We start from the raw sequence: 12593 nt of genomic DNA, 5'->3' as shown, positions 1-12593 counted from the left end.
AAGTGACTATGTATATTTATATATACATATATAGGGGCCTCCGTGGCTCAGTCGGTTAGCGCGCTAGCGCAGTGTAATGACCCAGGAGCCTCTCACCAATGCGGTCGCTGTGAGTTCAAGTCCAACTCATGCTGGCTTCCTCTCCGGGAAGGTGGGATGGTCTGGCAGCAACCTGCGGATGGTCGTGGGTTTCCCCAAGGCTGTGCTCGGATTCCACCCACTATAATTCTGGCCGCCGTCGTATAAGGGAAATATTCTTGAGTACGGCGTAAAACACCAATCAAATAAATAAATAAATATATACATATATAGATACATTTGCATAATTTGATATACAAGTACAACATCTTCTGTTTTGTCAATAACCTAAAGTTTCGTTCATGAGCTAGTCATTTGTGTTTAATTCTAGGAATTCTATTGATCAGGGAAAGTTTGCTTGGAAACTTACTATCCTATTTATAGCCTATTTGAAAAAAAGTTTCAATTTTAAAATAATAGTTTATGTCTTTTTTTTTTTGCCTTTAAGTGTACTTTTTGAGCGATGTTTGTTGCACATACATGTATTGATTCAATGCAAGTGACAAGGACATTTCTTCCGTTTTTCCCAAAGCACTGGAAACTACTGACTGCTTCTCTATACGTTTCTCCGTCGAAATTGGTTTACTTTATAGACCTTTTTGGTTTATTGTGTTAAACGTTGTTTGGAAAATGATCTTGTAATTCTTCAACCAGAACGTCCAATATGGTTACGGTTGAAGTTTCAATGTCTGTTCTGATGCTTCTTTGGTGTCATGTATGTAAAGGATGGAAAGAGATGTTACCCAAGCCAGCGACATCACAGGTGCATGTAGGCAACAGTATACGTCTCTACATATGAAGAGTGTCAGTAGAGTAAAGTTTTATATGTTTCGGTGGGCGTATTATGAGGATAAGGAAACTGTATTGGACTTAGTCTTATCTTACAAAAAGATTATTGATGTGACCCACTTTAAGGGTATATGTTTTATTACTAAGAGGTGTTTTATTACTAATTGATGTGCTGATATGACTTAATTTTTCATTCCGCATTAAAAATGGTTAATCGTGCTGAAGCAAAGCTGTCATGCAAATGGCTGTTTTAAATATAGTTGGCAATCGTAATTCATCTTTCTGAGTAAGTTTTCATGACAATGTTATCACATTTCACAGCCTAAATGATGTCGGCATTAACCAAGCATCATGGTTTTGGATAACGATATTATTCAGGTGTCCTTATGCTTGATAATGATATTATTCAGGTGTCCTTACGTTTTTTAACGATATTATTCAGGTGTCCTTATATTTGATAACGATATTATTCAGCTGTCCTTATGCTCAATAACGGTAGTAGTGTCCATTCCAAAACATGACTTACCGAATTGCGTATACACCTTATGTTACCCAATACAGCTTCTAAATGCAATTAAAAAACAGTTTTACCTTCTCGAAGAGGGGCTTGTCAGCATTTATATTCCTTGCTCTACAGTATTATTTGTTTTTTTTTACATATCCAAATATTGCTTAATCCTTTGTCCGATTGTTTACATGAACATTTAAGCAACACTTCATTATGCACTTTTATAGGCAAATATAACCGAATACTTTGTCATTTCAAGAAGGAAATACATGTATCAAATTCAGTTGTTGAACAGTCTCATGCATACATGTATCTAAGTCTAGCGGGCCCCAATGGTTCAGCTGATAAATCGTCCGCTTCAGGGGTGGTAGATACAGGATCAATGTTGTGTCGTGTCTTATCTAAGACCTCTGAAGAGGAAGTTGTAGCTTCCTCGCTTGGCGTTTAGCGTTAAGGGGATAGTGAAACGACTGGTTGACCCGTATCAGTATAATCACTTGGGCGGAGAGGCTTGCTTGCCTCCGGGAAGTCGTATCAGAGAAGCAGCACTAGGTAAAAGAGCGGTGGAAATCCGCTCTGCAACAAGGAGGTACATTACATGCACTCTAAGGACTCCTTCGTCGCCATATGACTGAAACATTGTTAAACTTCTAACACTCACTCACTCATTCACTGTAACTGTCAAAATTATGTTCAGAAGCACATTATCTTTCAACTCAGCAACAGGAAACAAGAAAAAAGCATCAAACTGACTGGAAATAACATTGGGGCATTTTCAGCTGAATAAAGCATTTAAAAATATCCAAATACTGATGTTTTACTGCAAACATATGTGGTACAAATGTATCACTATCAGAGAAGAAAAACCAACCCAGATCCATATCAAACACTTACTCCTTATAACCTCAAGCCGGAAGAAAACATTTACAATGAATATGTGAGTGTTTTTTTTGTAATTTTGCACAACTCTTTTACATCTCTTATGCACATGTTACATTAATGAACTTTGACAGTTACATTAACTTCAGACCAAAAAATGTGTAATTTCACACGAGCGTTTCAGTTAATTGGTAATACAATAGTACAGGTGCTGCTTGGGATGTTTTTAGATAGGTGTCATTCTATCATTTCACATACTGGTATTTTAAATCTACTTTCAATCCATGGTTAAATATCAAAATACAATATGAGATTGCTAATATTTATTTACATTTTCAAGACTTTCTCAGAGACGAGTAGGTCAGGTATTTACAGGTTCAGTTTTCAAGTGCTACTCTTTCTCCTTTATTATATCAACAGGACTGCTGTGCCATTCTACAAAGGTAAAAGAAAACAGAACGTATTATAGACATAGTCACACCAGTATAAACTAATATAGGTGATACAAACTCAAAGCAACATATCTGTTCGGCTGAGCACCGTTAAGTTGAACAAATATCATATAGTATCGTCGGGAAACAAACACATGATGGTAGAAGCAGATTTTCACCAACATCAAAAATTTCTAGCCAGAAAGACACATATGCCAAGATGTTCGTCTGGGCTGTAGTTTAAGTTGATTTAAAATGTCCCAAGTTTTAGGGTGTCATATTCACAACCACTTTGCTGTTGTTTTGCAATACATCGAAGCTCTGTAATCACACCGATGCTTCCTTCTTGCTTTGTATCGCTCTGGATTGTGCTGTACGTGCCATAGACATAACCGTTATCATCATGATTTCCATTTCCGGTCATCCCGTGCTGAATAACGGATTTGCTTTCATTGGTGGGTTTCCAGTTTACCGCGTACAGCGTATTGTAATCGTCTTGATAATCGTGTGCAGCAGGACAAGGGTTCATATTAGGCTTCGACAGAACATTGTACACGGCTTCATTCTGCGCAGTTTGATCTGTGCTGATTTTCTCACCAGCGGATTGTTTCCCTTTGTTTTCTGCTATCTTGTGGTTCGAATACAACTTGCAGTCTTTAAATTCCTCCGAGGTTTTAGGGTGTTCAAACTTTCCCGCCAAATTATACTGGCCATTTACATCAATGCTAGGTCCAGTAAGGGGAGGTAAGTCAACTTCCTCGTAGGCGTCATGGATTTTCTGTGTATGAGCGGTTATGCAGGGCCGAAGCAGTGGATCCGGTAGTCCCGTTGACACTAGACCGGTTGAATTGTCTTCTTCATGCCGATGGTGTTGTGCAGAAATGCCACTGACGTTCACATAAAGGTCACCATTGCCACTGCCAGAGAGACAGGCACTTCTTTCTGGAGATTGTAATTCCGTGGAGTCACCGTTACCACCGGACTTATGGAGTTTTCTTCTCCTGTGGGAAGAAATGAGTATGTATTATTTTATACCGAAATGCCTTTGTATATTGTCTCAGCACATGAGTTGTAAGTCACCTTCTTTACAGTCCGTAAATCAAAAACTACCCCGATAATAAACCATGTACTGGGATGGCTTAGGCAATCTGTTATATCTTCTATATTTATTTATTTATTTATTAATTTATGTATTTATTTATTTCATTCCATTTGCGATAAAAGTAGTACACAGGGATTTAGATGATTTACAGGGTGGAGATACGTATTATTGTTGGAGGAAACGTTGAGAAGCATGGCTTTTTATTCTTAGCACCAAACCCTCTCTCATATGTTACGGTTTTCTGGCAATGTTTCTCACATGTGATGACGACACAATATTTTGAGTAATGATAATAATAGACCAGTGACGCAAAATAAATTATATTTAATATCACTGCAATTATATCTATAATAATAATTTGGCCATAGTTCTATAGTTTTCAAGTTGCTACTGTTTTTTGGCTATAATATCAGCCGTTAGAGTATAACTCTAAGGAGAGGCTGGATTTCATCGGTTACATGTTTGTAAGACTATTTGCCAACCATCACATTTGCATCGATGCTGTTTTAAATTTATCACGTTTAAGGGTTAAGGAATGCCCCGGATAGTGTTAGTTCTGACAGATAGATAAATTTATTCTGACAGACAAATGTATTTATTAAAATGTGGGACAGACTCATTTAAATCATTATAGCAAAAAAGTAAAATTCGACAAATATATTAAAGACCGCACTAACAGCCAACGTTTCACACTTATTCTTCTGAATTTCATGTCACTCTTATGTTTTCTTTACATTTCAATACAAATACGCGGAGGCAAGTTATCATTTCTTACATCACTACAAATTGTATTTCCAGAGACAAATCTGCATATAATAAGATTCGGGAAGGTTCTGAAGTGTACTTGCCTTACAACAACAACAGCAGAAATGACGACTAAGGCCAGAAGTATCACTCCACCCAATCCTGCCGCCAGACCAATCGTCAATGGGTCTAAAAATGATATTATTACGATTCATTGGTGACAGTGCTTTACGGTAGTGCCCGTCAACAGATGTTGTCGTGTTTGTCTTTGATAGTACCAGTTTTCACGTTACATGGTGTCAGAAATTGTGCTTGATATTGTTCTGCAAACCATTCCCGCCTATCCTGCCATAGTCAATAATCGCTCACCAAACGAAAACGACGTATACCGTCTATCGGTGTAGTGATATAAGCTTACAACAACAACACTATGTTGACTCGCCGCAGTTGGGAAAATGCCACAACACTGACCTTGCCGTAGATCTGTTTGTGAAAGACTGTCTTACTCTGAAAATCACACGTTGTGTTTCCAGAAACTGCACGCTAAAATCTCCATTGACCCGAAATAGTGTTGTTTAGCCATGGCAGAGTCACCCTGTAGCAAGCCCAGTATGAACGGGCAGGCCGACGATATTAGATAAGGAGTTGAAACGCTTCATGCAGCAATGGGGGCTCACATTTATTGAAGAGAAAGACAGAGAAGTGTGTCACGCTTTCACATGGACTCATGCAGCGGCGAGAATCACACTCTGGATGGAGTGTGTAATAAATACGGTGAGTAGGCAGTACCATGCAAAACGTAATGAAATCCGAGAAGCCGTAGACTTTGTAAAACGTCGCCAACAACCCGGAGAAAAGTGAGACAACTTCGTCACTGATCTGAGATTGCTTGTGAAAGACTGTGGCTATAATGATTTGGCGTATGTCACGTGACGCCACCATTACTGGCACATGTAATACTACAATGCGTGAGGGATGTCTGAAAAAAGGTGATGACTTGACATTTAACCTTGCTGTCATCATACTCCTGAGCTATGAAACCGTTCAACTTTACAGAAGAAATACACGGAGGCTCACAAACACCGACCATGCAGATAGATACAGGTGCTGTTCAGTCACCCATACCATACAGTATTGCCACAGACTGGTCAGAAGAAATACACGTAGATTCACAAACACTGACCATGCAGATAGATACAGGTGCTGTTCAGTCACCCATACCATACAGTATTACCACAGACTGGTCAGAAGAAATACACGTAGGCTCACAAACACTGACCATGCAGATAGATACAGGTGCTGTTCAGTCACCCATGCCATACAGTATTACCACAGACTGGTCAGAAGAAATACACGTAGACTCACAAACACTGACCATGCAGATAGATACAGGTGCTGTTCAGTCACTCAGACCATACGGTATTACCACAAACTGGACGGAAGAAATACACGTAGGCTCACAAACGCTGACCATGCAGATAGATACAGGTGCTGTTCAGTCACCCATACCATACAGTATTACCACAAACTGGTCGGAAGAAATACATGTAGGCTCACAAACACTGACCATGCAGATAGATACAGGTGCTGCTCAATCACTCATGCATAGAGTATTACCACAAACTGGTCAGAAGAAATACACGCAGACTCGCAAACACTGACCATGCAGATAGATACAGTTGCTGCTCAGTCACTCGTGCATACAATATTACCACAAACTGGTCAGAAGAAATACATGTAGGCTCACAAACGCGGACCATGCAGATAGATACAGGTGCTGCTCAATCACTCATGCATACAGTATTACCACAAACTGATCAGAAGAAATACATGTAGGCTCACAAACACTGACCATGCAGATAGATACAGGTGCTGCTCAATCACTCATGCATACAGTATTACCACAAACTGGTCAGAAGAAATACATGTAGGCTCATAAACACTGACCACGCAGATAGATACAGGTGCTGATCAATCACTCCTACCATATAGTATTACCACAGACTGGGCAGAAGAAATACTCCCTCCCAACGAGTGCATGGTCTCAGGCGTCAGCCTAAAGCACTGACTGGTTAGAAAATTGAAAAATTGAAAAGCTGAAAGAGGTGGAGAGTTCAGGACATATGAGTCAGGTTGTAGAACCCACAGACTGGGTACGCTCGATGGTACCTTGTTGTCAAAAATGACCAATTCCGGATTTGCATCTATCCGAAGGACCTGAACAAGGCGACACGATGTAAACACTATGCAATTCGAATCGTAGAAGAGATAGTTTCGTCATTTCCAACGCAAATATTTTCTCTTTATCAGATACCAATTCTGGCTTCTCACATATCAAGTTGGCAACTTTTGTTGACAACAATGAATACCCCATAGGCAGATATAGGTGGCTACGACTGCCGTTTGGTATTAAATCGGTTTCATAACTTTTCCAACTTATTATGGATAACATGCCTGAAGGCATCTCGAGTGCAAGAGCACTGATAGTTGACATCCAGGTCGGACGAGTTGTGGTGAACGACAAACCAGCCTTGAAAAACTGAGGAATTTGTGTAGCAGTGCACCAGTTTCGGCCAATTATGACACAAAAAAAAAGACGTCATCATACAGTGTAATATCAGTAGTTATGCAGTAGGTGGAGTCCTGCTTGAAGATGGCCACCCCACCGCATACACATTTGGTGCACTGACATCCACAGAGAGGAAATATACACCGATAGAAAAAGAGACTCTAGCTATTGTCCACTCATGCAAGAAGTTCCGTTATTGCCTATTTGGAAAGCCAGTGATAGTTGATAGTGACCACAGTCGATCTTCTCCAGACCACTCCAGTCTGCTCCGATGAGACTTCAGACAATGATGTTGCGTCTGCAACCGTGCGATTTAACAGTCTGGTACAAGCACGGGGAGGACATTGCCGTTGGCGATGCGTTAAGCTGTAGAAATCTCCCAGATACTGAGCTAGACATTCCACCAGTGTTGATCAATATGTTCCACTACATAGCTGCGACACCATCTAGATACACTCAGTCTCAGAAATGAACTGTAAATGAACTGCATTTTTTGATCTTTAAACGTTGGCCAGACACCGAACCAGAAACCCCACACTCTATTCGACAGTATTAGAACATTAGCAACGAGTTTTCAGTCATCGACGGCATCCTGTTTAATGGCCTTAAACCGTGGTACCTTCCAATACGAGGGCTAATATGATCCTCCCAAAACACGAGCGTAACATGGGTACCACTAAATGTCACCTACGTGTCAAAGAAGTACTTAATTGGCCTGGAAAGGCGCAACAGGTAAAAAAGAATGTTAGTGACAGTCCTGAGTGTAAGAATGTCCAAAACAAACAGCTAAAGGAAACACTCGGTCCGACAACAGCTCTAGATTTCCCCTGGTGTGAAGTTACGTCTGACATTTTCCACTGGGAAGACAACAACTACGTGTTACAGTAGATTTTTTTCCGAATTTATTAGGTTTGACAAACTGACCGATCTCAGTACACCTGCCACTGTGAACGCTGTTAAGTCACAGATGTGCCGTCACGGAATTTCCCAAACTCTAAGGACAGATAATGGTCCCCAATTTTCATCAAAAGTATTTACATTCTTTTGTGTTGAGTACAGTATTCACACAATTTCAACACCAAACTACCCGCAGTCAAATGGTGAGGCTGAGCGAGCTGTACAGTCAAACGCTTATGCTGTATGTGCAAAGACAAGCAACATACCCTGCTTGACCATCGAACAACCCCGCTAGAATGTCGTGGACTTTCCTTGCACAGCTTTCCATCGGCTGTAGGCAGAAAAATAAATTGATGAGAGCAAAGGAATTGTTGTATCCTTTGTAATACGATCTCACTGAAGTCACTGTTTCTGTATAGTTTTGTAGTTCACAAAATCTGCACTATGATGGCACTGACTGGTGTGTTTTTAACACATTTGGAGGAAAGATGTGTAGCCGCGGATATACTTAGCGATCATTTGCATATTACATACTACAAGCGGTGGCTACCTTGCTTAACGTATGTCCGGAAAAACGGGATGTACTCACGCTTAGATGGCTTTTCGGTAGTTGAAAATGTTTTCAGTGATGTAGGTTGACTTGCAGTGGCTGCAGATTGACTCAAAGTGTTTGCAGTTTGACTTAAAGTGGATGCAGGTTGACTTAAAGTGGATGCAGGTTGACTTAAAGTAGATGCATACGTTTCAGCTGAAAATAGAACGTTGATCAGTTGATCTAAACGAGAACGTCAGAAAGAAATGAATAGCAGACATAGATGTGACATGGCATGCCGGTATATCTGGCAAGCACAGTGCCAGAAACATGTAGCTTCAATGAGCCCGTGTAATTAATGTCAAGTTCTCTGTTTCAGAACTCGAGGGGTTTATTTAAGTACACATCCAGAGTTTGAAAACAATAGGTAAGCCCATTACACACTGTACACGAGATTGTCCAAGAGGGAGTGTTTGTTACCTACAGCTGTGTTGACTAAAATTTGTCAAGCAAAATTAGGCGAACTCACGTTTCAAGGGCTTGTCTGTTGATGAAACTATTTCCATTGATGTATGTTGGCTTGAAATACTTGTATACGTCTCTGCTGAAAGTATAAGGTTGGCCATTGCAAGTAAAAGTGGGGAAGAAATTGGCCGAATGAGGATTTATTTTTTATTACGCGTCACGTCACGTTTGAAATGTGTGTTTGAACTTTTCCATCAGAGACATTTTTCTTCCTTACAAATTTGCCTGAGAAGGCATAAACTAAATGTACTGAGGATATAGCAGACACCCTGTGCTTCGTTATACAAATCAGATGTCAGAGATTGGATTTCATCTTGTAAGCCACACTGTACCCACATGTTGTCTTAAACACAACATTATTCGTCGCCTTAAAGATACGTGTGATAAGAAGCGTGGCGGTGATATACTATGTTGGCCAGTGTGTGTATCAAACATAAATATGAGTTACAATCACTGTGCCTGTCATAAATGTAATATACATTATGTCTGGCGAACATGGTGCTCTCAAAAAGAAAGTGCTTACGAATACTACACCATGTTCTGGCAACAGCGCACATCCACCTAATTTGCGTACCAGCAGTATATAAATAATGTAATATTTTATGTTAAAATGTACACAAATTATCACTCTGTAGATGTACCAGTGAACCATGTGCGTAGAATCACTGGGCTTGTCGGGGTGATGGATGTCACATGTAATGCTTTGGAGCTCAAGGAGTCCATTAAAGAGAATAACTACAGCAAAGAGTTTATTCATGGAAATAACTGAAATATACAGCGACCTTGACTAACGTGTGGCGAACACAAGCAGATGTGCTCACGTTTAAATGGCTCGTCGCCAGTTAAAGTTGTTTTCAGTGATGTAGGTTGGCTTGAAGTAGTTGTAAACGTTTCTGTTGTTAGTCGGAAAGAAAACCCCATTTGATTAAAAGAGTAGCGTTATATCTATCGATGTCTCGTTGCTATCAAAAGCGTGTTTGTCATACAAATTTACCTGACAAGGCATAAACTAAGCATGTGTTTGTTTTTGCAACAGCAGAAGCGCTTAGTTGTACAACAGCAGATGTGTTTAGTTTTGCAACACCCGATGTGTTTAGTTTTGCAACATCAGATGTGTTTTGTTTTGCAACAGCACATGTCAAAGACTAAAATGTACCTAATACATAATTACATATTACATAATTTTCACCTCGCAGTGGTTAGATACAATCTTAAGACATGTCGGAATGTCTAACAAGCATGAGTATGGGATGCAAAAACACAAGGCATGCCAGCATGTCAATCAAGGAAAAAAGCTAGATGCAATAACAGGGAATGTCAGCATGTCTATTAAGGAAAAAAGCGTGATTCAATAACAGGGAATGTCAACATTTCTATCAAGGAAAAAAGCGAGATACAATAACAAGGAATGGCAGCATGTCTATCAAGGGAAAAAGCGAGATACAATAACAAAGAATGACAGCATGTCTATCAAGGAAAAAAGCGAGATACAATAACAAGGAATGGCAGCATGTCTACCAAGGAAAACAGCCAGATACAATAGCAGGGATTGTCAGCATGTCTATCAAGGAAAAAAGCGAGATACAGTAACAAGGCATCCCAAGCATAAGAATTTTCCGTTATGTCTAAGGAGCACGAATGTGAGATATAATCACAAGACTTGCCTGTATGTTTTACATTAGACACAATCAAGAGGCTTGTCATTGCGTCTAAGACGAAAACATGTGAAATACAACCAAAAGACATGGCTCCATATCCGACAAGCAAGGTGCATGTAGAGTTATAGGGTTTGTGGGTGAGTACTTATGGTGGGACTTTACAGTGTTACAGTCATATGACGACGAAAGGTCCCTTAGAGTGTGTGTAATGTGTTTGTTGCCGGACGAATTTTAACAGCTCTTTTATTAAGTGCTGCTTCAGTGAGACCATTTACCGAAGGCAAGTAAGCCGCGCCACCCGAGCCATTATACCGATACGGGTCAACCAGTCGTTGCACTATGCCCTTCATGCTGAACGCCAAGCTAGGAAGCTACAACTTCCTCTTTTCAGACCCTACACTTGGATGCGGCCCGACCCAGGATTGACTGTGAATCTACAGCCCCCGAAGCGGACGCTCTACCAAACTGAGCAATTGGGCGGGTCAGAGCGGTTGTCCGTGTGAATTACACACCGTATACGAGATGATCTGTATGGAAATGACCAACACATATACAGCTATGTTGACTAACGTTTGCCACACCAAACCAGCTGTACTCACGTTTGAATGGATCGCCGGTGGTTGAAGCTGTTTTCATTGATGTGTGTTGACCTGAAGTAGTTGTATACGTATCAGCTGAAAGTAAAGCGTTGGTCACCAATTTAGTACAAACAGAGATCAAACCATGTTGAAGAAAGAGATCCATTTGATGTCTTTGGTGTTTATGACCATTTCTCAACGGATTAACAATTTTTTTCATGAACAAATTTGCTTAACCTGATATCAATCTCACGGCCGGGGCTTTGAAGATATATTCTTCAATTTACTTTTATGTGAATGGTATCTCGGTGCTATTTTATGTCAACGCGGAAAGATTTCATTTGAAGCACCAAATCTTCGCTCAACTTTAAACAGAAGGGCTGCCTGTGTAAGTGGGTTGCGGAATGCAGGCAGCGCTGATAGTTGCATTTAATTGTTTCATCTTAATTAGTGTTTTCACGTCGTACTCAAGAATATTTAACTTATACTACAAAGGCCAGCATTATAGTAGGAGGAAACAGGGCAGAGCACGGGGGGAATCCACGACAATCCGCAGGTTGTTAACAGACCTTTCCATATATTCAGCGACCTCATTGGTGAGAGGCTTCTGGGTCATTGTGATTCGTTGGCACGCGAACCGCCTCCACAAACGAGGCCTCGTGTTAGCTTTGTGGTTAACATCTAGGCTGGTTCTTTTGTATTGTTTTCATGTGAAAGCCTATTAAATGGGACGACAACACAACTTTTTTTGTTCTTTTTTAAAGGTGTCGTCTAATAAAATGAGCTTAACATCACTGCGCATTTTTTACCTAAAATTGATTTAACCATCTTGCTAGGGATTGTCTTAGTTGCCACTTTGTTATGATTATATTGAAACAAAAGTATTTACCTAAACATTGTCCTGAGGACAATGATCGCTTGAATCCAGGAGAACAGAAACATCTGCCAGTGTAAAAAAAAGATGAAATCGTTTGCGATGAACACGTGGTGTTGACAGCGCATACAGTGTCTAGATATCCGCATTTCTCTGTAAGATAAAACATTCAGAATATAATATGAAAGAAATAAACTTCGTAGAGTAATTTTAAGGCATTTTGAAGCTTCAAAAATGTACACCACGACTAGGAACAAGAACGACATCATCTACACAATAGATAAAAATGGCGTACTCCCACAATACCAATTACTGAGGTATTTACATGTGTTTCATATCAGTTTATAATACCTTTATTACGATACCTCCGTACTTAGCAGTCTATTTGTGTGACAAGTGAAAGCGTACAAAGCATTTCTCATACATACT

The 12593-nt window shown here is 40.1% G+C and overlaps 1 protein-coding gene across 1 annotated transcript; it reads right to left on the bottom strand.

Annotated features, from left to right (window-relative positions):
- Positions 1 to 2446: 2446 nt before the first annotated feature.
- LOC135462447 (uncharacterized) lies at positions 2447 to 11348 on the bottom strand. The gene is made up of 3 exons (XM_064739675.1): positions 11312 to 11348; positions 4636 to 4720; positions 2447 to 3686 (listed from the first exon to the last, which is right to left on the bottom strand). The coding sequence occupies exons 1-3, from the start codon at positions 11346 to 11348 to the stop codon at positions 2936 to 2938; spliced, it is 873 nt and encodes a 290-aa protein (XP_064595745.1). The 3' UTR covers positions 2447 to 2935.
- Positions 11349 to 12593: the final 1245 nt, after the last annotated feature.

This window comes from Liolophura sinensis, chromosome 2 (assembly GCF_032854445.1).
Source record: "Liolophura sinensis isolate JHLJ2023 chromosome 2, CUHK_Ljap_v2, whole genome shotgun sequence".
Classification (NCBI taxonomy): Eukaryota; Metazoa; Mollusca; class Polyplacophora; order Chitonida; family Chitonidae; genus Liolophura; species Liolophura sinensis.
The sequence above is the reverse complement of the archived record's forward strand: the minus strand, read 5'-3'. Positions and strand labels throughout refer to the sequence as shown.

Coding starts and splice junctions, on each gene's coding strand:
- LOC135462447 (XM_064739675.1), bottom strand. CDS start 11,348: ATGAAAACAGCTTCAACCACCGGCGATCCATTCAAAC. Junction 4,721..11,311: donor CACCGGCGATCCATTCAAAC/GTGAGTACAGCT, acceptor TATCATTTTTAG/ACCCATTGACGATTGGTCTG. Junction 3,687..4,635: donor TCTGCTGTTGTTGTTGTAAG/GCAAGTACACTT, acceptor TTCTTCCCACAG/GAGAAGAAAACTCCATAAGT.